The sequence below is a fragment of the Vombatus ursinus genome, unplaced genomic scaffold, assembly GCF_900497805.2.
Source record: "Vombatus ursinus unplaced genomic scaffold, bare-nosed wombat genome assembly UNPS02014793.1, whole genome shotgun sequence".
Lineage (NCBI taxonomy): Eukaryota > Metazoa > Chordata > Mammalia > Diprotodontia > Vombatidae > Vombatus > Vombatus ursinus.
Window position 1 is genome coordinate 18,603,508 of NW_020954571.1, and position 23,189 is coordinate 18,626,696.

Genomic DNA, 23,189 nt, shown 5'->3' on the forward strand with positions numbered 1-23,189 from the left:
TTGGCAAAGATACTGGAGTGGTTTGCTATTTATTTTCCAGTTCATTTGGCAGATGAGGAAACTAAGGCAAACAAGTTTAAGTGACTTAGTGCTCAGGGTCACACAGCTAGTCAGTCTCTCTCTCTCTCTCTCTCTCTCTCTCTCTCTCCAAATGTATATGTATTTATACATACACACATATAAACATATATATTTATATATGTATATATATACTCAATGTATATATGTATATATACATGTCTATATATACTCAATGTATATAAAACACTTTAAAAACTTTTTAGTTCCAAATGCATTTCAGCTATTTATTATTATTATTGTTATTATTTGTGTGGGCATAAGTAGGGACTAGATGATCTCTAATGTCCCATTTGGCTCAAAATCCAATGATCTTCAGAGTTTATCTTCTTCATTTGTAAAATGGAAAGAGGATCCAATCAATTAACCTCATAAGATCATCATTACACAGCAAACAAGCCAGTTTCTCAAACTCGTTAAGACAGAAACAATGAGATATAGATCTCTCTCTGTCTCTTCTGCAAAACTAGGACGTGGTCTCAAGAAACATGAAACTCTTGCATCTGCCCTTTAAATCAGTCTCTCTGTTCTTCCTTCCCTGCCTGCCCTGGAGAAAACTTTCCTGTACTTCCTGCATCTGCACATGTCTGTGGGCCTGACACAAGAAAAAATCTGAGAAGCAGTTTCAGGAGACTTTGTGTAGAAAATCAATGTGAAATCAGTTTGAAAATATTTAGAAAATTAACAAATTGCCTAACAAGAAGGGCCAGCAAAACCTACCTCCAGAACTTGTCTCCAGAAAAGATATATGTCTTCTTGTTTTTGCTCCAGCTGAAGGCAGCATCCACATGCTGAACATCGGGAGGCAGCCCAAGGCTAGTCAGCTTCTTAGGATAGCCCCGCTCCAGGGTACTGGCTGAGTAGACCCAATACTCATCCCCTGAAATGGTGACAAAGGTCATGCTAGCAATCTAGGCACCTAGAATATCCCCCACCAATCAACCACTCTCACCCCACATCTGTCTGGGAGGGGGTGCTCTTTGTGATGGGGCCTCCTGAGGACAGGAACTGTGTGTTATGGGAAGATCTCTTTCCAAGACCCAAGTTCAACCATTGGAACAATTCCTCAGGACTCATAGTTTTATGCAAAGGAAGGATAGGGGCAGACAACAGACCCACAGTTAGCCCAGGAACAGAGGATAAGAGTGAAAAGAGCCAGAGGATAAAAAGATAAAAAGACTTTGGGGATATTAAGAAGATGGTACTGGAAGGAAGGGCAGAGGATGAAACGAGCAGGCAAGGAGGAGGGCAGGTGTTTTGTTTTTGTCTTATTTTATTTTGTTGCAGAGAAAGGAGCCTGAGGTTCAGTGGGAAGGTGGTTTGAACAAAAAGGACCTGATGGGTTGGGGAGAGGGGCTGGCTTGAGTTTGTATGTGTAAGCCTTAGGTCAAGTGGATATGATGAATGAAGTCTTCACCTAATATTATCAAGATAGGATTGTAGATTTAGAGGTAGGGACTTCATTGTCCTTTGAATCCAATGCTCCTCATTTTACAGATGAGGAAACTGAGGCACAGAGCAGTTAAGTGACTTGCTTAAGGTCACTGAGGTCAACAACAAAGTACCCTTGTTCCTCTCTCCCTCCATCTATCAGTACCTGAGAAGAACACAGCCTTTTCCTCCTGTGGGGCCTCATACACTGCATCTATCTTCTCAGGAACTTCTGGCCAGAATGTGGCCACAAGCAGGGGCCCTGTGGGCTTCTCCCTTGTGTTTGCTGTCCGCCACATGAACCTGAGTGGACAGACAAAAAAGTCTGGGAAGATTCACCCTCATGAACACTTCCCACTCCCCCTCACAAAGTCCCCCAAACTATCTCCTCCCTCCTACCTGGCCTGTCCCAATCAGACTCCCCAAAGGAAGTCACAGGCCATGGTAGCCATCAGCTACATAGGAGAGGAAAGGAAGAAGGGAAGGAACTGGAATGAGAGAGGGAGGAAATGAGAGAAGTTAGGCTTGCCCAGACTACCATGACCTGAGGTGTGCTCACTGCATCCTGAGCTGCATCAGGCAGCCTTACCATCTCTCCTCCCCTCCTCCAGAAAGGCTTCTTTGATCCATGTAAGTCCATAGTGATTTTTACAGTAAATGTTATCATACCCCCAGATTCCCTAATAGATACTCAGCACATGCTCTTGGCCATTTTTTAGTTGCTGTTCACATGCATTTATCATATTTCTGATGTTAGTTTATAAGCTTCCTGAAAGCAAAAACCGTATCTCCTATACTTTTATATCTCTGGCTTCTACCAGTGTCTTGAACACAGTAGGAGCCTGGCAAGTTGCTGTTGACTGATCCCAGTAGCCACTAGCTTAGTGGAAAAATTCATGATCATCTCAATTCAGTGAAGGCCAGCCATGGGTAACAGGGTTCTCTATGCCACAGAACATTCTGAGTCCTCATGTCCCAATTCTAAAGACCACACAGAGCTTCTTGGCACTGTGCTGTTCTCCATGCTCTGTACCTCAGAGTCAGTTTAAATTCTAGGGTAGTGAGAGTCATCAAGGAAACCCCTCTGAGCTGCCAGACTGGGGCATTTCCATTGGAGTTGGTCATATCCTCAGGCATTTTTTCTGAGCAGTCCTCTCTGGCTGTTAGCTAAAAAGTATTTGTGACCCAGAAATTCCCGACTGATTCCTTGGTTTCCACAACTAAAGTGTCTAGCAGATAACTGGATACAAAATCCAGAGGAACCTTCCCTACTCCTTAGGCTTCAAGAATTATAGAAAGGCTCTAACTTCTCTAGGGTCCAGTTAGTTCTAAAGCTGGAGCCTCTTGTGGGAAGAGCCTTTCTCTTATTTACTTTTAAGCTACAAGTGACATTAGGTTCCCCATCAAAAGGCTAAGAAAAAATCTCAAGTGGAAAGCTTATTTGATGAGTCCCAACTCAACTACTTTTTTGTGACCTTGGGGAAGTCACTTTGAGCTTCAATTTCCCTCATATGTAGTCATGTGAGTGGGCTCAATTCCAAAGTTTCTTTCCAGCTTTAACAATCTATGAATATTTTTGTTGACTATAAAATTAACAACTCTGTTAAGAGAAGATTGATCTCCTTTCACACTGTTCAACATTTACACCTACTATAATAAATACATTCTGGTCTCATTGCCCAGTTCCTGGTTCAGTATAACATTCTAGATGTTCCAATGTAGTTCCCTGAATCTGGTCTCACCCACCAAAAAGTGTAAATGATTATGACTCATTCTGCAGGCCTGAGTGAGGGCACTTATCTTTCCTTTGCTCCTGTGGTCACTTACTTCTCAAGATCAGGACAGTTTAGCCTGGGACTAGGCAGAGAAGACTCCTTGGGTCCTGACACCAGTAGAAATGTAAGGGCCTAAGGCAGGAACAAGGGGGCAGTGGACACAAGATAGGGAGCAGGGATTAAGGAGTAGAGAACAGAAGTAGGACCCATCACTCACCTGTCCTTGAAGAAGAATGTTTCTCCTCTAATCTGTGAGATGCCATCAAACACAATGTTTGTGTCCGGTTTGCAGATTTCAGGGGTGACAGGTCCCGGGGTGGGGGTTGGGCCAGTGTCAGTGCCAGTGTCGGTGTCACTGGAGGACCCTAGGATAAGCATTTGTGATCTTGGATCCTTCTCCCAGAATTCAGGAGTGACCTATGACCTTCACCTCTCTTCCTCCACACCCACGACGTGTCATGTTCAAGCAGAATGGTTCCTACTTCCACTGTCACCCCACCCACACCCAGAAGCAAGCTGCAGCTAGCTTTGAAACCTCATCTCATAAGCCCCTTAAATCCCAAGCTAGAGGTCTCCAACAATTCCCACCATTATGTCCTGTCTTTGCACAGCCTAACTTTCCCTCCAGTCTTAAGTCTCTCTGTTTACAACGTGGCAGCTTTAGCAGACTGTTGTAGATGGTTGCCCGGCAAAGTTGCCATCTGACTGGTATTTGTCAAGACTTTATCAGAAAAACCAAAGCTGCTCTTACTGATTTGTTTTGTTATGGCTATATATTTTTTAAAAATTTTCTCTTTGGTAGTACTAATGGAAGATCTAGTCCTCATGTCCCACTGGGCTGGGATTTTACCATACAGCTCCCGAATGCCCTTGATGTCATCATTGGATAGGCGGAAATTCTTGGTGTATGTATAGATTGGTGCCATCAATGCTCCAGGGTCTTCTGAGTGTTCCAGTCCCATAGCATGGCCAAACTCATGGGCTGCCACAAGGAACAGGCTGTACCCTGAAGGACAGACATGAAATAGAAAGGGGATGGAGACAAAAAAGGGCTGAAGAGGAAAATAAGTGTGTCTGTCTGTCTGTTCCATTCACTATCTGTGTCCCTTATCTGACACTGGGCATACACAGCACTATGTGCCTGGATTTTACTTTGATATAAGGAAAACTACTTTAAAATTACAGCTGTCCCAAAGTAAAATTGACTGACTTGGGAGGCAGCAGATTCCTTCCCATTAGTTTCAAGAAAAGGCTAGACGACTATTTGTTGGGGGTGTTATTGAGAGAATTCTTGTTCAGGTGTGGGTTGGGTTGAACTATGCAACCTATGAGGCCATTTCCAACTCTGAGCCTCTACAATTCTATGTGATTCTTTCTCTTCAACTAAATTGTAAGCTCCTTGAGGGCAGAGACAGTATTTATTAATCTCTGCATCTCTGGTGCCTAGGAAAATACCCTTTATATAGTAGATACTCAAATGATGGAGGAAACATGGTACACTGGAAAAGGGTTTGGGGTCAGAAGATTTGGTTAAAATGGTAGCTCTGTTCCTTACTACCTTTGTGACCTTGTGCAAATTACTCAACCCCTCTGGGCTTCAGTTTCCTCAACTAGGGGAGGAGGGAAATTATCATATGGTTCTTCCAGCTCTAAATCTTATCATTCTATGATAAATAGGAGTATAATTGAAAGAACTTTTCTAACATTCCCCAAAAGTCTGATTTTGGTCTTGGGGCAAATTGGGAAGGAAACTCTCTTTCCCAAGATAGTCTTTGGTTTAGGAGAGGCTGATATGACTGCTTAAGGTGGGAATGAGGAAGGAGAGATCATAGGGAAGTTATATCTGCCTGTGGGGGGGAGAAAAATGATATCTTGGCTCAGTAGAATGAATATAACCCCATCCTTTGTTCCTCCCATGTATCACTAATACCTTGGTCAGGGCAAAAGCCCCACTTTCGGTCATCATCATAGTTGGCTGTTGTGGCACACCACATTTTGCCATCACTGCGGCCAGCGCTTGTACAGGATTCATGCTTGTTGCCCAAGAAGGTGAAGGGAAAGACACATGGGGAACCCTCAGAGTTCCCCCCAACAGTTGACATGGCTGTGAGAAGAGAAGAGTATAGGTGAAGGGAAACAGTGTAGGACAATGGGGAGAGGGAACCAGGAAAAAGGACCAGAGGAAGATATTATAGGAGAGACATTTCAGATGGTCAGTGTGTCTAATAGCAGCTTCTCCACTCCTCCTTGCCCTCCTTTGCCCAAGCAAGTCAAGAATTCTCTATTAAAGGTGAACAGTGGTTGTGCTGGAAATAAAGGAAATTTGAGTAGGGGAGAACTGAGGAAATTATTAGGCTCATTGAGATTTTTGTAGCTCCCATAATGTCTTCCACTGAGCTAGGCAGGAGAGGTGCTCAATATTTATTCGATGGATGTATGGATGAAGAAATGAAATGAATTAAGGAAGGAAAATTCTAGTAGGGGAACAGGAAGCAGAGATAAAGAAACATAGTAGACAGCGAAAAGTGGAAGAAACAGAGAGAAAGAAAAATAGACAAAACCCAGAATATGGGGCTGGGGGTAGGGAGGGGTAGGGAGAGATAATCTCAAATTTTCCATTATGGCACTGTGGAAGGACAAAGTACAAGGCAATGACTCTCACCAGTCTCAGGGCAGAAACCATATTTCTTGTCACGATCATAGTCCTCAGTAGTGCCACACCAGCGGTAGCCATCTGTTCGGCCCTCAGTAGTACAGCTGTCATAAGAGGTACCCTGAAACTTGAATGGGAATTTGCAAGGCTGCCCCTCAGCATTCCCACCCATGGTAAACAGGGCTGGAGGGGGAGAGAGAGAGAGAGAGAGAGATTGTGTTAGTTCATGTACACATATATATGTGCTCCCCCACGCACATACTTATAAACACATACATAGTCACAGCTGCCTGTGTACCCTGTTACTTTCCCTAATACACAGATTTCTCAATGGTAACCAGAGCTGTGGAGAGTCAGAGACAGATGAGATAAACATACGTATGTACACACTCATACACACACACACACACACACACACACACACACACACACACACGTTTAGCAAGAGATAGAAGTCAAGATCAGATATCTCACCACGGTCCTGCCTGTCTTTCTCCTACCCTTCCTCTTTCCCAGTTTCTCCCCTAGTAGATTCCACTCCCTACCTAAAACAGAAGGAACAGGGACAGAGACAGTAGAAGGGAGGACATATTCAATACCTTAAAGGAAAAAGGTCTTTAAAAATATTTAAAGCTCCTACTCTGACACCTCAAGAAAGAAACCATCACCCAAAAGTGTAGGGCAAAAGACAGTGCCCAAGCTATGGGTTTTCTTTCCCTGGTCTCTCTTCTAGTCCCCTCACCCACCCCCAATCTGCAAAATGTTGTATCTCTGGAATTGCCAACAAGCAAAACCACACAGTCTAATGAGGACCATCTGTGCTGAGCAGGGCCAGAGGTGATCTCACTCCCCACCCCCACCAGCTTTAACTCTACTATAACTGGAATGGGGTTAATGCCACTCACACCCCCCAGTCTAAGACTCAAGGACACTAGATTTTACATTCTTGGATGTATTCCATGAGACTCCCGTCCTGCTCCCTAGGCACATTAGGAATAAAGGGGGCAGGGATTGGGAGAGGGGCCAGAGGTTCCCAGGTCTTCATTTTGGGAAGTGTCAAAGAGTTAAGCTTGAATTTGGCTCCAGCCTCCTCATCCAACACCAGCCCCACCCTCTTCTCTCCCTTGCCCACCCAGGAAGCCCCTTGGCTCCTCACTGATGTCTCAACTCCATGTTCCTCTACATACAAGGGCTGAAGGAGACACTGAATCAGCAGTCAGGAGGCACTGAGTAATAGAAACTTCTATCCCAAATATGTACACTCTGTCTCAAAACCAAAAAAAATGGGAAAAACAATCACCAAATAGATATTCTATTCTTGCTTCTATCCTCAAAGTTACTGATTTATTTAATAAGGTCTTCTAATTTGATTAGAAGTATCAGCATGTGAAAATGATGGTTGAACTACATGATACAGAAAATTCAATGAAATCAGTGAAATAATTCTTTTATAAAACCAAAAACTTTAATTTACTAATGGATCTTATGAACTGGAATCAGGCATGCTCATGTAAAACAATGACTAATTTGGTTAACAGAAGCATAATAGAAACATGGATTAATTTGCTAATTGTTTTTCCTTGATGCCAAGACTAGTTGGTATTCAATGTTTAGTTGTGATGAAGTATATCTCTGTCTTTAGACACAGAAGGAAAGAGAAACAGATAGCTACTACATGTGCTTAGAGATGCAGACTACAGTTGGTAAATTACCAGAAAACTCTTTATTGTCGTCATCATTCTTAACCTTGAAAATCAAGAAAGGGAATTAAAGAAAGAGAAAATGTTTCCCTCATCACTTAATTGTTCTATTTTTTTTCCTACCTAGGCCTTCCCATGTCTAAATATATGTCAGGCCTAGGCTTTCACATTTCTAAACTGTGAATTTATGAGCCAACCAAGTTGTATGTGACAGATTTCTTTTTGTTTTGTTGTTAAACAAAGAAGCTTTAGATTCATAAGGCGAAATAAAATGTAAATGTATCCTAAAATGTGGAAAGAAAAATAATTTCCCTATAATGTCAAAAAGTCCAGAAATGTTATATGCTAGCACATAAACACACATGTTCATGTGTACACACACACACACACACACACACACACAGCCATTTCTTATCTCCAAGGACAGGTATAGATCCAGCCACACATAGAACCATCAGGACATACACAGGCATAGAGAGAGAAAGCAGATGCAACAACAAATACAAGAAACATTTATTAAGGGCATTTTATATGCAGAACATTGTGCTAGACATGAAGGAATATACAAACTTTAGATAGTCCCAGCCCTTATAGACTAGTCCACATTTGTTGTTGTTGTTGTTCAGTCAGTTCAGTCATGTCTGACTCTCCGTGACCCCATTTAGGGTTTTCTTGGCAAAGATCCTAGAGTGATTTGCCATTTCCTTCTCCAGCTCATTTTACAAATGAGGAAACTGAGGCAAACCAGGTTAAGTGACTTGACCTGGGTCATACAGCTAATCACTGTCTGAGGCCAGATTTGAACTCATGAAGATGACTATTCTTGACTCCAAGCCCAGTGCTCTATCCATGGAGCCACCTAGCTGCCCACCCCCCACACACAGGATGCACAACATAAATTAGATCTAACATGAAGTTAAATCAAGGAGGACCCATTGCTAGTACTCCCTTTGCCCCCTTGAGTTTTCACCTCCCAGAGCCAGGTAGTCAGCCTAGCCTCAGTCTATGAGCTCTGCTTTCTGCCCCATAAACTGGGCCCCTGACCCACCCTAAACCTTCTAACCAGTCACCTCCATTCCACTTTCAGACTGAATAACCAGTTCTTAGAAACGTATGGTGCTTCCCACCCCTATTCTATACTTAGAAACCACATCCGGGGAAAGTCCAAAGTTGATGGGGGGCTCTACACAGTTTTTGCCATTATCAAGGGGGAATGGTAGGCTATACACTGAGGGCACAAGAAAACTTTGGTGAAGAGGGGAACTCACCTTCATGGGGACAGAAGCCATACTTCCCATCGCTGTCAAAGTTGTAGGAGGTCGCACACCAGAGGAAGCCATCACTGCGGCCAGCATCTGTGCAACTGGTGTATTCCTTGTCATTGAACAGGAAGGGAAACTTACAATACTCACCATCAGCATTGCCATATTTCACTCGGACCACTGCAGACAACAGGGAAACTGTTACTACCTTATTTAAAATCAAGGACCATGAGGTTGTAGAGGAGGGGTAAAACTGGAATAGGGGAAAGCCTGGAAAGCATGGAGATATGTAACATAACTCAGGCAGCAGGGCAGAGTAGGAAGAGCAATGAATCAAGAGACCTGGCCTAATCTGAAACCAATCAACTGTGTGACTTTGGGCAAGTCACTTAACTTTTCTGAACCTGTGTTCCATCAGCTGTACTTGACCACATACCACACAGCGTTGTGAGGAAAGCACTCAGTAATCCTTAAAGTAGTAATTGGTGTCTTCTCTGGACATGTGGTCTCTGGTTTATCAGTCATGTAACAAAATCACCAGTTTTTTTTTTCTCAAAAAAAGAGGACCTTTTTAAGTTAGTGACAGGTGACAGGTAACAAGCACATAGCAGTATCAAGGGAGAACACACAGTCACTGGAGCTCTAGAAAGCCCATTGGATTTTGACTCAGAAAGCCTGGATTGGAATCCCAGTCCTGTCATTTACTAGTTGAGTGACTTTAGGCAAATTCCTTTGCTTCTCTGACTCAGTTTCCTCATTTGATATATGAGGATAATAATACTTGCTTTGCCTATCTCAGAAGGTTGTTTGAGGCTAAAATGAAATAATGTATGTATGTCAGGCGATTGGAAAAGTGTGAGCCCTAAATAAGTGTTGGCTACTATCACTGCTGCTAAGGAATGTCTGTGGGATAGCCTATGTTCCAACTATTTGTTGCCAAATGGGAAAGTACAGTGTTTTCAGGTGATGGGAAGGGGGAGGGGAGAGGGTACATAGTGGGTGTTGTAGGATGATGAGGAAAAGGAGAGATATTCTCCATGAGCTTGGAACCTATGAGTAAAGGGAAATAGTAAGGATGTAGTGGTAAAGGTGACTCCAGGATGTATGGAGGAGAAAGGCAGCTCTGGAGAAATGGGGAGAGTCAGGCTCCTACCTTGTCCTTCTCCCAGGGTCCATAACTCATCATCGTCAAAATGGGAGTCTCCTCCTACACCAGTTCCAGGAGCGAAGGCATGAGCCAGGAGACCGTCCTTCCCATCAAAGGGGTACCCATCCCCATGCTCTGCAACACACAGATAGCTGTCAGTTCCTTGGCTCCCAGGAGTACTTTGCCCACCACTCAAAGAGAAACTTAGGACATCTAGGAGAACCCAGATTTACGTAGGGTTCTGACTTGTTCTGAGAAATCATATGAGGTCATTGACAAACCCATGTCTTTGGCCTATGTCAAAGCTGCTCTGCCATTCAAACATTTATCCGTAATACCCTCCATTCTAACCCAAGCCTAGAACAAGTCTGGGCAGAGTAGGTACTCAGGAAAGAATTGCCAATACTGATCCTCCAGCAGTATTGTTTTGTGGATAGGGTTTTAAAATAGGAGTCAGGAAGACCTGAGGCTCAAATATGGTCTTAGTCATATGTAAAAATTATTTAAAGCAACTGTTTTCATTGTGGCCAAGAATTGGAAACAGGGGTTATCGATCAGTTGAGGAATGGCTGAACAAGTTATAGTATATTAAATTTGTGAATTATTATTGTGCTATAAGAAATTATGAAGGGGATAATTTCAGAAAAACCTGGAAAAACTTGTACAGAACTGATGAAAAGTGAAGTGAGTAAAACCAGGAAAACAATTTATACAATGACAGAAGTATTGTAAAGATAATGAACCAAAGGGGAGGGAGGGCTAGAATTTGTAACTCAAAACTTAAAAAAAAGAATGTCAAAGTTATTTTTACATGAAATTGGGGGAAAATAAAATATTATTTTGAAAAAGGAATTTAAAGAGAACATAAAGTTAGGGGTAGAAGGTGTGAGAGGTGGGAAGAATATACTAAGGAATCAATAATATAAGAATTTGTTATAAATATATGCAAGTGTAAAAAAACTGTACTTGGAATTCTGGTTTATATATACTAGCAAATTAAAGCAGATAATTCCTGTAGGTAGGTCAACAAAAAAATCAAACTTTTTTTTGCTTGGATGTATGTCAATATCACCTGTTAGAACAACTTTAAAAAAAAAAACTTGTAGCTTGTGTTGAGTTTCAAATGTCTGCTTCATTTCAACAGAAAAGTTAAAGGCTTTATAAGGTTAAAAAAATAAATATAATGAACTTTGAAAGAAAACCTGGGAAGACTTGAATGAACTGATGAAAAGTGAAGTGAGTGGAACCAGGAAAACAATTTATATAATGATAACAATATTGTAAAAAATAATCAACTTTGAAAGAATTAGGAACTCTGATCCACATAATGACCAACCAGAATTTCAAAGCACTCATGATGAAATACACTATGCACCCCCAGATAAAAAGCTGATGGACTGAGTGCAGATGGAGGCACATCTTTTTTTTTTTCCCCTTTTACCCTCTTTTCTTTTCTCTCTGGCTAATGTGGGAGTGTGTTTTGCTTGGCTATATTTATCTGTAAAGGATTTTCTTTCTTTTATTGTCTTCTCAATGGGTGGGGAAGAGGGAAAGGAAAGAATTCAGAATGTAAAATAAAATAAAATTGAAATAAAACAAAAAATTATAAAAGGTCCTGTCTTAGATACTTATTAGGTGTGTAACCTTGAGAAAGTCACTTAACTGTTCTGTGATTTAGTTTCCTCATCTGTAAAATGAAAGAGTTAGACCTAGATGGTCAGTACCTCCTTTTATTGTTCCTGGGTATTACCAGCATCTATAGCACCTACCCCAACGACCAAAGTTGATCATGATGTCAGCTTCCCCATCATGGATACGTGAAAACCTAAGGGGTGTCACATCACTCCAGACTTTGAAGGCTCGAGCAAAAGCATCATCCACAGTCTCAGGGTCCAGATCAGGTGTGTAACCAATGATCCTGAGGTAGGCAAAGAGAATGGAGGATAGGGAAAGCATTACAGCAGGAATATCTCTCCCACAATGTACTGGAGTTCCAAGCCAACCTTCTTCCAGCCTAATTTCCATGTGTGTCAGCATGATGTAGTGGATAGAAAGCTAGCCTCAAAGCCAAGATGACATTGATTTAAGTCCTGCCTCTGACACAGACTGTCTGTGTGACCCTGGGCAAGTCACTTACCTCTCAATGTTCTAAGCAACTATCTATAAGTTGTAGATGAGGTGCCAGTCAATATTAATAAAGGGAGTTTCCTCTCTTGGGAATTCTCTATTCCAGTGAAATCATGGGTCTAATTGATACCCTTTCACCCTTCATCGAAGACTTGGGATGATATGCTCCCCCCAAGTAATAGTACAGAGGACTGTGGGACCATTAAATGTCACTTATGTGGTAGGAACTGGGGCCTATGGCCTGTGATTTCATTGGGGGAACTACAGATAAGGAGATTGTCCCTTTAAATGCCAAGCGGCGCATGCTTTGCCACCTTCAATCTTAGAGATGTATCTGGAGCACTGAGACTTGTCCAGAATCTCACAGCCAGCATGGGTCAGAGGCAGGATTTGAATCTAAGTCTTCCTGATTCTGAGGTAAACTACTATTCACTATACCATGCTTCTTTTCAGAGGTAGAAATTACTTCTGAAGATAGTCTTTACAACCTCCACAACATTTTTCCCATTGATCCCCTACTCCTCATTCACGTGATCCCCAGCATCACTTGTCACATTTGGACTAATGTAGGCTAGGTTTTTAACTGGTATTCCTGCCTTCTAATCATTTTTCTATGCAGCTTCCTGAAACACAGCTGTTTAACCATATCATTCCCTTGTTTAAAAATAAAACAAAAAAGACTTCAGTAGTTCCCTAATGACTCTAGGCAATTCAGAACTATTGATCTGCCCCTGCTACTATGGCTCTAGTCTACCTTCCCAGCCAGAATTCCCATGACTCCAACCTTCACACACTCTTCAGTCCAGCCAAACTAGACTACTAGCTGTTCCCCAAATTCAATATGCCATCCCATACCACCAGGCATTTGCACAAGAAAATGTTAATAATGAATCTGTCAGTAATGAACTCTTTCCTCAAATCCATCCCTCAGCATCCTTATAAGCCTTCCCTGCTCCCCCTAGCCCTGCTGCTGTATCACTTCTCTACATTTAAGGTACATACCCACACTAGAATCTAAGTTCCTTTCCACTGAGTGCTTTATTTTTCATTTTGTGTCTCCACCACTTAGTAGAGTGCCTTATACAAAAAGATTATTAAATTGAATTGAATTGAAATTAATCAAATTTAATCTGTTAATCATAAGAAGCAGATGACATCTAAAAATTCCATGCCACCTTCTCTGACCCATGACAGTAATGCCACCTCAAAGCTTTTTCATTTTGCAACTCTCAAAAGTATTTGTCATATTTTGTATTACATCATTATTTGTAGCAACATCCTACTAGACTGTGAGCCTCATTAGGAATGTTATCTAAGTCTTGTTATCTTCTCCAGGGATACCACAGTACTCTGCACACTGTAGGTGCTTGACAAATATTGAAAATTACTTTAAGCCCTGGTTTTGGAGTAAGAGGCTCTGGGTTTGAGTTTTGGCATTGCTACTTACTATTTGGGGTTAATTCATCCCCTTCCTCCCCACCTAACCCTTTCGACCTCTGTTTTCTTATCTGTTTGTTGAACTAATTTTAAATGAGGGTGCTAGGGTAGATCAGAGGTTCTTAACTTTTTTTCCTGTGTCATGGGCCTCTTTGGGAGTCTGATGAGGCTAATGGAACTCTTCTCAAAATAATGTTTTACACATAAAATAGTACTGCAAAGGAAATCAATTATGTTGAACTACAGTTGTTAAATTTTTTTTCTTTTTTTAAGTTCTTGGACTCCAAGTTAAGAACTCCCAGATTAGATGATTTCTAAGGTCTCATGCAGCTGTGAATCCTATCATTGAAATCCTCCAGCCAAAAAAATAATTAATCAATAAACATTTATTAAATACTACTACATGCCAGGCACTGTACTAAGAGCTGAGAATCCAATGTAAAAATGAGACATTCCTACTACCAAGGAGCAATATCTCCTATAATCTCCCACTCCCTGACACTTCTCACTTCCCCACCTTTCCATTTCACCTACCAGTCTCCAAGATGCCCATGGATCCTGGCCCAGAAAGAAAATCAGGGCAGGGCTGAGATGACTGTATTTCCTTTTGATCTGCGGCCTGATGTTCCAGAGGCCTGCAACCTTATTTCTTTGCAGCCCTCATATATCTGGGATCTCATATTGCCTTGTCTCTTGCTCTAGGCCTCCCCCCAATCTTCTCCCATTCCCTGGGCACCTGTATGTGATCTGGTTCTTCTCCCACTTGGGCCTCCGGGGGAAGAAATTGTAGTTAGCCACGTCTGGGTTCCCACATCGTGGCTTCTTCATGGTCTCAATAGTGCTCTGGTCCAGCTCCCCTGTCTCTGGCAGCCCAAAGAATTTCTGCATCTTCTTCAGGGTGTCCTTCAGCACAAACAGGTTGCAGCTCTCCTTGGGGCAGCCATAGAATGTGTTCAGGTATTGCTAGAATATACAAATGCGTAGGACTAAATCACTATGTACCCAGTCATGTTCTCTGATCATGGTGCAAGAGATGCTGGACTGACTAATGCCCTGGACAGGAATCATACCTATAATGCTGACCCATATCCAGATCCATTTTTAAGGTCTTTATCTTCAGGAGAAGCCCAGAAAAACCTCCAGAGGTAATAGAAATACTCCAGTCAGTGTTTATAGAAATATTTTAGGAGTAGGCAATGGGGGAAGTCCAGTCTTGTGATTCTGTATGTGTAGGGAACTCTTATTGAAAAAAACTCCCTCTACCAATGAAGATTAGCTATTGCCCTTTAACATACAGGTTTAGAGAGTCCTTAAGAGGTCCAAAAGGTTAAGTGACTTGTTCTGGGTCCCACAGCCAATTAATTAATCAATCGAGGGAAGGAGCAGGGATGGGAATAAGTATTTATATAGTGCCTACTATGTGCCAGGCACTTTACACATGTCATCTCATTTGACCTTTATAACAACCCTGTGAGTTGGATGCTGTTATCCTCATTTTACAGTTGAGAAAACTGAGGCAAACAGAAGTTTCTCTTTTGTTGTTGTTTTTCCCCCAGGGTCACACAGCTATTAAGTGACTGAGGCCAGATTTGAATTTGTGTCTTCTTGACTCTAAAGCTAGTGCTTTACCTACTTTGTCACCTAGAAACATGTACTAATCACTTGTTATGTGCCAGGCACTATGCTAGGTTCTGGGTATAGAATGACAAGCCAGCATGTGTCTGAGCTGGGATTTGACCCATGCTCTTCCTGATTCTAAGGCTGGCTCTTCTTCCATGTCTACCTCCTTTATGGAAGCATAGTAGGAGGGAAAGAGATCTGTATTTGAATTCAGAAGGTTGGGGATGAAGCCAGAGGTATGCTTAACATAGCCTCTAGCAAGCAGATTGCTAAATTTTCAGCTCGAGCAGTCAGCAAATGCTACTGATTAGGGCTTGATTTATTGTGTTGTTGATGTCTAGACTTAAATGGGTGAAAAAGAAAAAATTAATAATCATGAAGATTAAATTGAAAAATGTGTCCTGCAATTTTTTTTGAGATCCAGTTGTTAAACATTTATCAGCACATCTCTGGTTTCATTTATGAAAATAAAGCTCTGGTTCAAGCCCTGATTTTTCTACTTGCCCGCTCTTTGCCCTTGGGCAAGTCAATCTGTAGGCTTTAGTTTTACTGTGTAAAATGATGAATTTGGACACTAGACTCTAGAGAATCACTAAGTTTCCTTTGGCTCTAATTATCTGTCATTCTTTGTCTAGTTCAATTCTGGGCGCATAAAAGGAACTTAACCTTAGTGCCTTCAGGGACCTAGGTCAGTTCTGGATAGGGAAATGACTCCCCCTACAGGACCTCCTGGTACACTAGACCCCATTTAGAATAATTCATTCATCTCACCACCTCCCCTTGAGTACAACGAACAAAGCACCATACCAGTTACTATGGAGGAAGCAAAAGAAGAACAAGAGATGATTCCTGCCATGGAGGAGCTTATGGTCTCAGTGGAAGAGAGGAAGATCTGTCCACATGAAAAGTTAGCAAACAATTCAAGATAGTGAATGCTAAGTGCCCAATGGTCCATACAGACAAGTATATCAGGACACAGAGAAAGGAAAGATCACTAAGGAATAGAGCGGTCACAATGGACTCTTTGGAGAAGATAGGAATAGTATTTGTAGTGAAGGGAAGAAAGATGTAAACATAGGGATTGGTGGGGGGGAGAGGGAGAAGCATAGTCTGTTTGGGAGGTCAATCAGAACACCAGTCTCACTAGAACGACTAATATCACTAGAGCAGGAGGTGAAGAATGAGTAGGAAATTAATATGATTTTAAAACAGCAGGGAAACATTTTTAAAAGAAAAAAGAAAAGAAAGAAATGAATTTAGAAAGAGTAGAGGGCATAGCAAATTTTGTTGTTTTCATAAAATGTTACATAGCCAAAGAGAGTTTTGGGAAGAAAGGCTGAGGCCAGACTATGCAGGAAATTAAATGACAAGCAAAAATGGGGGTAATGGAGAATTACTGAAGATTTCTGAACAGGAAGTATCATGGTATGTTTTAAGAAAAACCATCTGAGGGGGTATGTAGGAGGGTTTAAAGGAAAGTGAAATCAGAAACAAGGAAACCAATTGAGAGATTATTACTATAACGTAGCTATGAGATTTTATGACCCAAGAGTAGAGTGGGTATAATTGGAATGGAAAGGAAGGAATATATGGAAGAGACATCAGGAAAGAAGACTTAATAGGACTTGGTGACTGACTAAATACGAGAGGAAAGGAGTGTGTCAAAGATAATTCTGAGCTTTTAAAGCCTAATGCCTAGAATAGTAATATCATGAGAGAAATCAGAAGTTATGAAAGAAAGCTGGTTTGGGAAAAGATGATGAGTCTGGTTTAAGAGCAGGCGACCAATTAATCAATCAATAAACATCTTAAAGTACCTACCGTGGTCTCTTAAAATGAATCAGCAAGCATCTTTAAGTGCCTAATATGGACATTCTGCTAGATGCTACAAAAAATCAAACAATCCCTGCTCTAAAAGAGTTTACATTCTATGAGAGACAATGTATATTAATATGTACAATATGAGACAATGCATATGAATACATATATAGGCAAAAAATACATGAAAGGAGGAAGGGGACTATTAAGAAAGGCTTCCTGTAGAAGGTGGTGCTTAAGTTGAATTTTGAAGGAGAAAAGGGATTCTAAGAGAAGAGAATGAGTTCCAGGCATGTCAGGACATCTAAGTGTAAATGGCTAGTAAGCAGCTGGATAATCGGGAAAGAAGCTCAGAAGTAGAGTCAAGGCTCTTTATGTGAAGGAGTTATATCTATAAAATAGAGCCACAAGATAGAATAGATGAATTCTCTGAAATCTGAGTAGAGAAGAGAACTAAGGACAGAGTCTTAGAGAATGCCACTGGTGAAAAGGCTGGAAAAGAAAGAAGAGCCAATAAAGAATGATATCACTTCCTCTTCTATTCCCTTAGCCCAATTCCCAGTCAAGCTGTTTTCAAGACCACCTGCATAAACTTGCAGTCTCTAGAAAACAAATAAAAGTATTCCTTTTAAATACAAAGGTGTTGCTTCTGATCCTCCCATCAGTAGGGCAGGGGTTTTGAGTTTTGTTTACAATAGTGAGGAGAGCTATGCATTGAGCAATTCATTATTCTTTGCTTGATCACAAGTTATCAATTTTTCAAAACAACTGGTTGGTGTAAAGGATACTGCCAGCAGCCACAGAGCATAGTGATGGATAACTGACCCACCTAAGAACTGAACTCATGACTATGGTCTCATTATAAAGTTGGCTACAACCACAAAGTTTACCAGCCCCAAATCATCTCATAAACTCAAGCTTATTATACCCAACTCCTCTTTTATTTGGGAGAAAAATTCCCCCAGAAATTCAACCCACATGGCTTAGATACAATGGCTTCCTCTTTCAACAATTCTACCTACTTTCTCCCTGCCTTCAGCCTGTCCTGTCCATTCCCTTCAGTTTAGTCTTACTATTCCTTCCAAAGTCTTCTCCAGCTGTTATTTTAACTCTGCTTCCCCCATCTTTAAGTTCTGTAGTATTTTCTCATTGGCCTCATCAACTCTTGTCTGGGATTTGCATTAGTTTTCATTGATCACCCTACCTCTGTATTTCTGTATTTCCCTACTCCAATCCATCTTTCACAAATTGCTATTCGTACAACACAGATGTGACTTTGTCAGCCTTCTCCCATGCAAAAATCTTTAATGATTCCCTATTGCCTCTAAAATATAATGTGAAATCCATAGGCTAGAATTTAAAGCCTTCCACAGTCTAGCTCCTAACCTGCTTTTTCCAGTTTTATTTAGCATTATCTCTCACTTCATCTCTGCCTCTTGGAATCCCAGGCTTCCTTCAAAACACAACTCTGCTGTCACTTCCCATAGGAGGCTTCCAATCCTCCCAATTGTTGGCACTCTTTCCTTCTTGAAATTACTTTATGCATGTTTCATAATTATTTGTATACATGCTACATCACCACCAGTAGAATGTAAGCTCCTGAGAAGGAGGACTGTTTGATTTTTACCTTTGTATCTCTAAGACCTAGCACAATGCTTTGCACATAGAAAGTATTTAGCAAATGCTTGTTGATTTGAAGTGAGTGAAATAAGCTTCATGTTGGGGAAAAAATTTAGAGATTTAGACAATCTCATTCATTTTATAGATGAAATTGAACCTCAGAGAGTTTGATATCTCACCCAAGGTTACCCAATTAGAAAGCTACAGAGAACAGGTTCTAAAAGAGGACTTCTAACACCCAAACCTGTGCTCTTTCCACTATAACATACAGGTCTACACCTTATTCTTCATAAACCCTCACCAAGTTGTCCTGGATTCCTACCTTGTCAAGTTGTGGTTCTATGTCCCAGTACTTTCAATTCCAATTTCAATTCAACAAGCTCTAGAATTCTCACTTCCTCAATGAAGCCTTCCTGGACTGATCAGGAAAGCAATGAGAGGTCCTCCATTTAGCACCCAATCTAAGCACAGAACCCAATTAGGGACAAAACCCATGGGGGTGAGAAGAGGTGGGGAAGTTATTGCAGTGCCATTGGTGCTTGTAAAATCTTATGATAGGCAAATTATACTTAAGAATTAATACTAAATGGGACTCCCATATGTCCACTTTTCCTGACACTCTCTATTGGATACAAGGTAAATGCTTAATAAACATGACTTTGATCCACAGAGCACACTTTTCTCTGATCAGTTAGTGAATAACAGCTATATACCTTTATGTGCCTGGAATGCTCCATCCTTATCTCTGCCTGTTATTGACTGTTTCCCTCTTTTAATTATCTCCTACTAATCCTATATGTACCTTGTTTGTATATATTTCTTTGTTAGATTGTGAGATTGAAGGCAGGAACTGTCTTTTGCCTCTTTCTGTATCCCCAGCATTTAGCACAGCATAACAACCATAGTTGTTGTTGATGATTCATTTTAGTCATGTTCAATTCTTTGTGACACCATTTGAGGTTTTCTTGGCAAAGATATTATAGTGGCTTGCCATTTCCTTCTCCAGATTCTTTTACAGATAAGAAACTGAGGCAAATAGGGTCAAGTTATTTACCCAGGGTCATACATCTAGTAAATGTCTGAGGCTGGATTTGAACTCATGAAGATGTCTTGCCGATTCCAAGCCCATTGCTCTATTCACTGCATCTAGTTTGGCCCATAGTAGGCATTTAATAAATGTTTATTGATTTACTGACTGATTATATATCTGTGTGTCTTAGCTCATAAAGTTCCAGAGAGCAGACACTGTCTATAGGCTTTTTTATATAGTGCCTAACACAGTGTCATACACTGTTATTCCTCTATGCTCATTGTTTTCTGTGTGTTATTTCACATCAAATGACATAACATGTAAAATGCTTTGCAAATCTTAAAAGCACTCTACAAATGTTAGATAGTACATTAGTGGTAGTAGTGGCATTCTCTCTGCAACTGGACTAGAGGCTCTTCAAAGGCAAGGATTAGGTCCTTCTTACTTTGTCTTTTTTGCATTGTTGGATACACATTAGACATTTAATAAACACTTGCTGAGTTGCAGGGTTATAGTGGAAAGAATATTGGCTCTGAATTCAAAAGACTTGGATTAAAATCCTACCTCTGCTGATCACTTTGTGACCCTGGAAAGCCATTTAACCTTCCTGAGCAAGCCTTACTTTCCTCATCTGTAAAAAGATAGACTAGATGCCTTGTGATGGATGTCCCTTCTAGTTCTAAATCTATGACCTTAATTAATCTTGAATGACAGTGATTAGTAAAGATGACACCATTAAATGTCCAAGCTGGAAAGAACCCTAAAGACTACCTAGTTCAACTTCTCTCACTTTCCCATCTCACCCAAGGCCTTAATACTCTTTTGTTGTTACGTGTTATGGTTAGAGTTTTGAGCTAACTCTCCTGATGACCCAAGCCCAGCATGGTGACCCAGGAAAAAATGTTGCCTCAGCTGTTTCTGCTTGGGAGGACTCCGCATCTTGTTCTGTTCTTGCCAAGCTCTCTCAAACTGGGGGTTATCCTAAATAACCCAGGAAACAAATTAGTCCTTCCTCTGATGTGGTTCAGGGTTCATCTAACTTTTTTGTCCTTTTGAAATGATAGCTCCACCAACAGATAAAAGAAAGTGCTTAGGATAAGAGATAGATTAGTCATAGCACTGGAGGATCATATATTTAGAACTAAAAGGAATGTCAGAGGCCATCTATGCCAAAACCCTAATTTTACGGATAAGAAAACTAGACCCAGAGCCTCTACTCTGCTCAGATGACATCTGGAGCACTTTGCTTTTTCATGGGCATCACATTTAAAGGATATTGACAAATTGAAGAACATCCAGAGGACACATCTAGAATGTTGAGGGGACTAGAGAGGGTCAGTTGAAAGATAAAATGACATTTTAGCATGGAGATAAGAGTACTGGGGGCAGAGGGGAGAGAATGTGTTATCTGTCTTCCTATATTTGAGAGATGTTAGTGGGGTGGAGCAATTGGACTTGCTCTGCTCGGTCCCAGATGTGGAACAAGAACAAACGGGAAGAAGTTGCAGAAAAGCAGTTTGGGGCTTGATGGAAGGAAAATCAATTAGAGCAATACCAAACTGGAATGAGTGGCTTTAGTGGTTGATGGATGAATGGGTTTTCTATCCCTGGATGGCTTCCATCGGACACTAAATGACCACTTTTCTGAGCTTCTATATGTTGATTCTTGTTCGGTACAGGTTGGAGTAGGTGGCCTCTGAAAGTCCCTTCAATTCTGGGGCTAGGTTTTGTTAATTTTTAAAAAACACATTCCAAGGGAAATAGGCCCCGGGGGTCAGGTAGAAGACCCCTGATTTAAACTTTCTCTCCCCGCCCCTCCGCCCCGGGCAGCTTTCAGAAAGCCGGTTCTGACCACTGGAACTAGTGCTCCAAGCCGAAAGTGCTCATTAAAGCCAGAGGCTCAGCAGTCCCTGAGCCGCACAGTAATTGTCCCTCCAATTCTGCTTATGCAACAATGTGGTGAATGCACGGAAAACAACATCTGAGCTGCTTCAAGGAGCGGTCCAGGGCCTGGGGGAGGGGTTTTCTGGCCCGCTCAGTTCCCCAGGAATCGGCCGGGGGCTCCCGGCTTCCCCCTCCCTCTTTCTCTCCTAGCTGTGTGCCGGCACTCATTAAGAGTTGCAGGAAACCCCAGCGAGCCTCGCGCCTCCATTCCTCCTCCCTTCCTCACTCCTTCCCCCATCCTCCCTCCTGCCCCTCAACCAGCCTCACTTCTCCAAAGTCCTAGGAAACTTTCTTTGGCAGTGGGCTCTACATCCAAAAGGCTGACTTTGCCAATTTCCTTCTCCTGGGACACCCTGCCCCTCCCCAACCCAGGCAGACCTCCCACCCTCCAACTGTCTCCTCTCCCCCTCCCCCTCTTCACCTCCCGGGGAGCTGAAGAAGCCAGCTCCCCACAGCTGTTTGCAGAACCCCCTCAGCTACCCTCCCCTCCCCCCAACCCCAACCCTGCTGAAACCCAACCGAGACACTCACTACAGCCAACTCTTTGTCTGTTTTGGGAGAGACATCTCCTGGGAACTTGATGATTGGGGACGGGGCTGCCCAAGTTTGCTGGAAAACGCTGGAGTGGAGCCAGAGGGCCGGGAGGAGGAATCCCAGGACCCCGGGAGCTGCTGGAGTCATCATGGTCGTTCCTCAAAGTGTTTGTGCTGTAGCGATCTAAGAGAGGGGCTCTATGAGTCTCCAGTCCACGTCTCCGCCTTCTTTCTCAACCGCGCATCGTTTCCAGCCCGCACGCCGAGCAGCCGCTAGCTCGCTCGTTCCCCTCCCCTGTCCTTCCCTCCACTCTGCTCCGCTCCGCGCTGCCTGCCCTTTTGCTGGTCCCAGCAATTCCTTTGTATGTTTAAACCCCCAGATGCGCAGCCTCCAGCCACCGCAAGAGGAAGTCTAGATCCAGCGGAAACGTGGGAAAGGGGCAGTTACCAGATGTGGCCGGCTGGGCTGGCAGTTGGGAGAACAGCAGTCAAATCTGTGGCCTTGAGGGGAGGGAGAAGCGAATTCCCTCCCCTGTCCCTCTCCTACCCGGGTCATTGTCCGCCCCTACCCACTCCGGCTGGCTGCCCTAGAGTCTTCGTGACTATACCCTTGGGCCCTGCCTATCAGTTTGCAGTCCAGGTCTCATGCCTCATGTCGCTCTGCACCCCTCAACATCTGGACCAGTTGACCTTTGTAATCTCTAGTCCCGAAGATTTTTTTAACTAGACAGCAACTCAGTGATTGATGTTGGGGAGAGTAGAAGGCAAGAAGAGCAGAACGTAGCCTTGGGTGTGGAGAGACTAGGAAAGAGAGAGATAATCAGATGATCAGAGACGAAGGATAATCAGAGAAATGAAGAGAGATGGAAAAGAACCATTAAGAATGATGATGGGTGGGAAGGCATGGCAATGGAAAAGATGGTGTCAGAGAGCTAGAAATGCGGAAAGAAACAAAGAAAGAGACATGACAAAGGAGTAAGTGGCAGCTGGCATGGGGGTGGAGTTTGAATCTTC

The 23,189-nt window shown here is 42.2% G+C and overlaps 1 protein-coding gene across 1 annotated transcript in view; it reads right to left on the reverse strand.

The window, feature by feature from the left end:
- Positions 1–22,479, reverse strand: part of MMP2 (matrix metallopeptidase 2) — a 31,815-nt gene extending 9,336 nt beyond the window's left edge. The window contains exons 1-11 of the mRNA XM_027869482.1: positions 22,174–22,479; positions 14,347–14,573; positions 11,816–11,964; positions 10,053–10,181; positions 8,906–9,079; positions 5,947–6,120; positions 5,215–5,388; positions 4,135–4,290; positions 3,502–3,649; positions 1,676–1,812; positions 799–958 (exon numbers count right to left, since the gene is read on the reverse strand). Of these exons, the coding sequence (XP_027725283.1) occupies positions 799–958; positions 1,676–1,812; positions 3,502–3,649; positions 4,135–4,290; positions 5,215–5,388; positions 5,947–6,120; positions 8,906–9,079; positions 10,053–10,181; positions 11,816–11,964; positions 14,347–14,573; positions 22,174–22,326 (1,781 nt within the window). The 5' untranslated portion in view covers positions 22,327–22,479. The remainder of the gene's footprint in view (positions 1–798; positions 959–1,675; positions 1,813–3,501; positions 3,650–4,134; positions 4,291–5,214; positions 5,389–5,946; positions 6,121–8,905; positions 9,080–10,052; positions 10,182–11,815; positions 11,965–14,346; positions 14,574–22,173) is intronic.
- Positions 22,480–23,189: the final 710 nt, after the last annotated feature.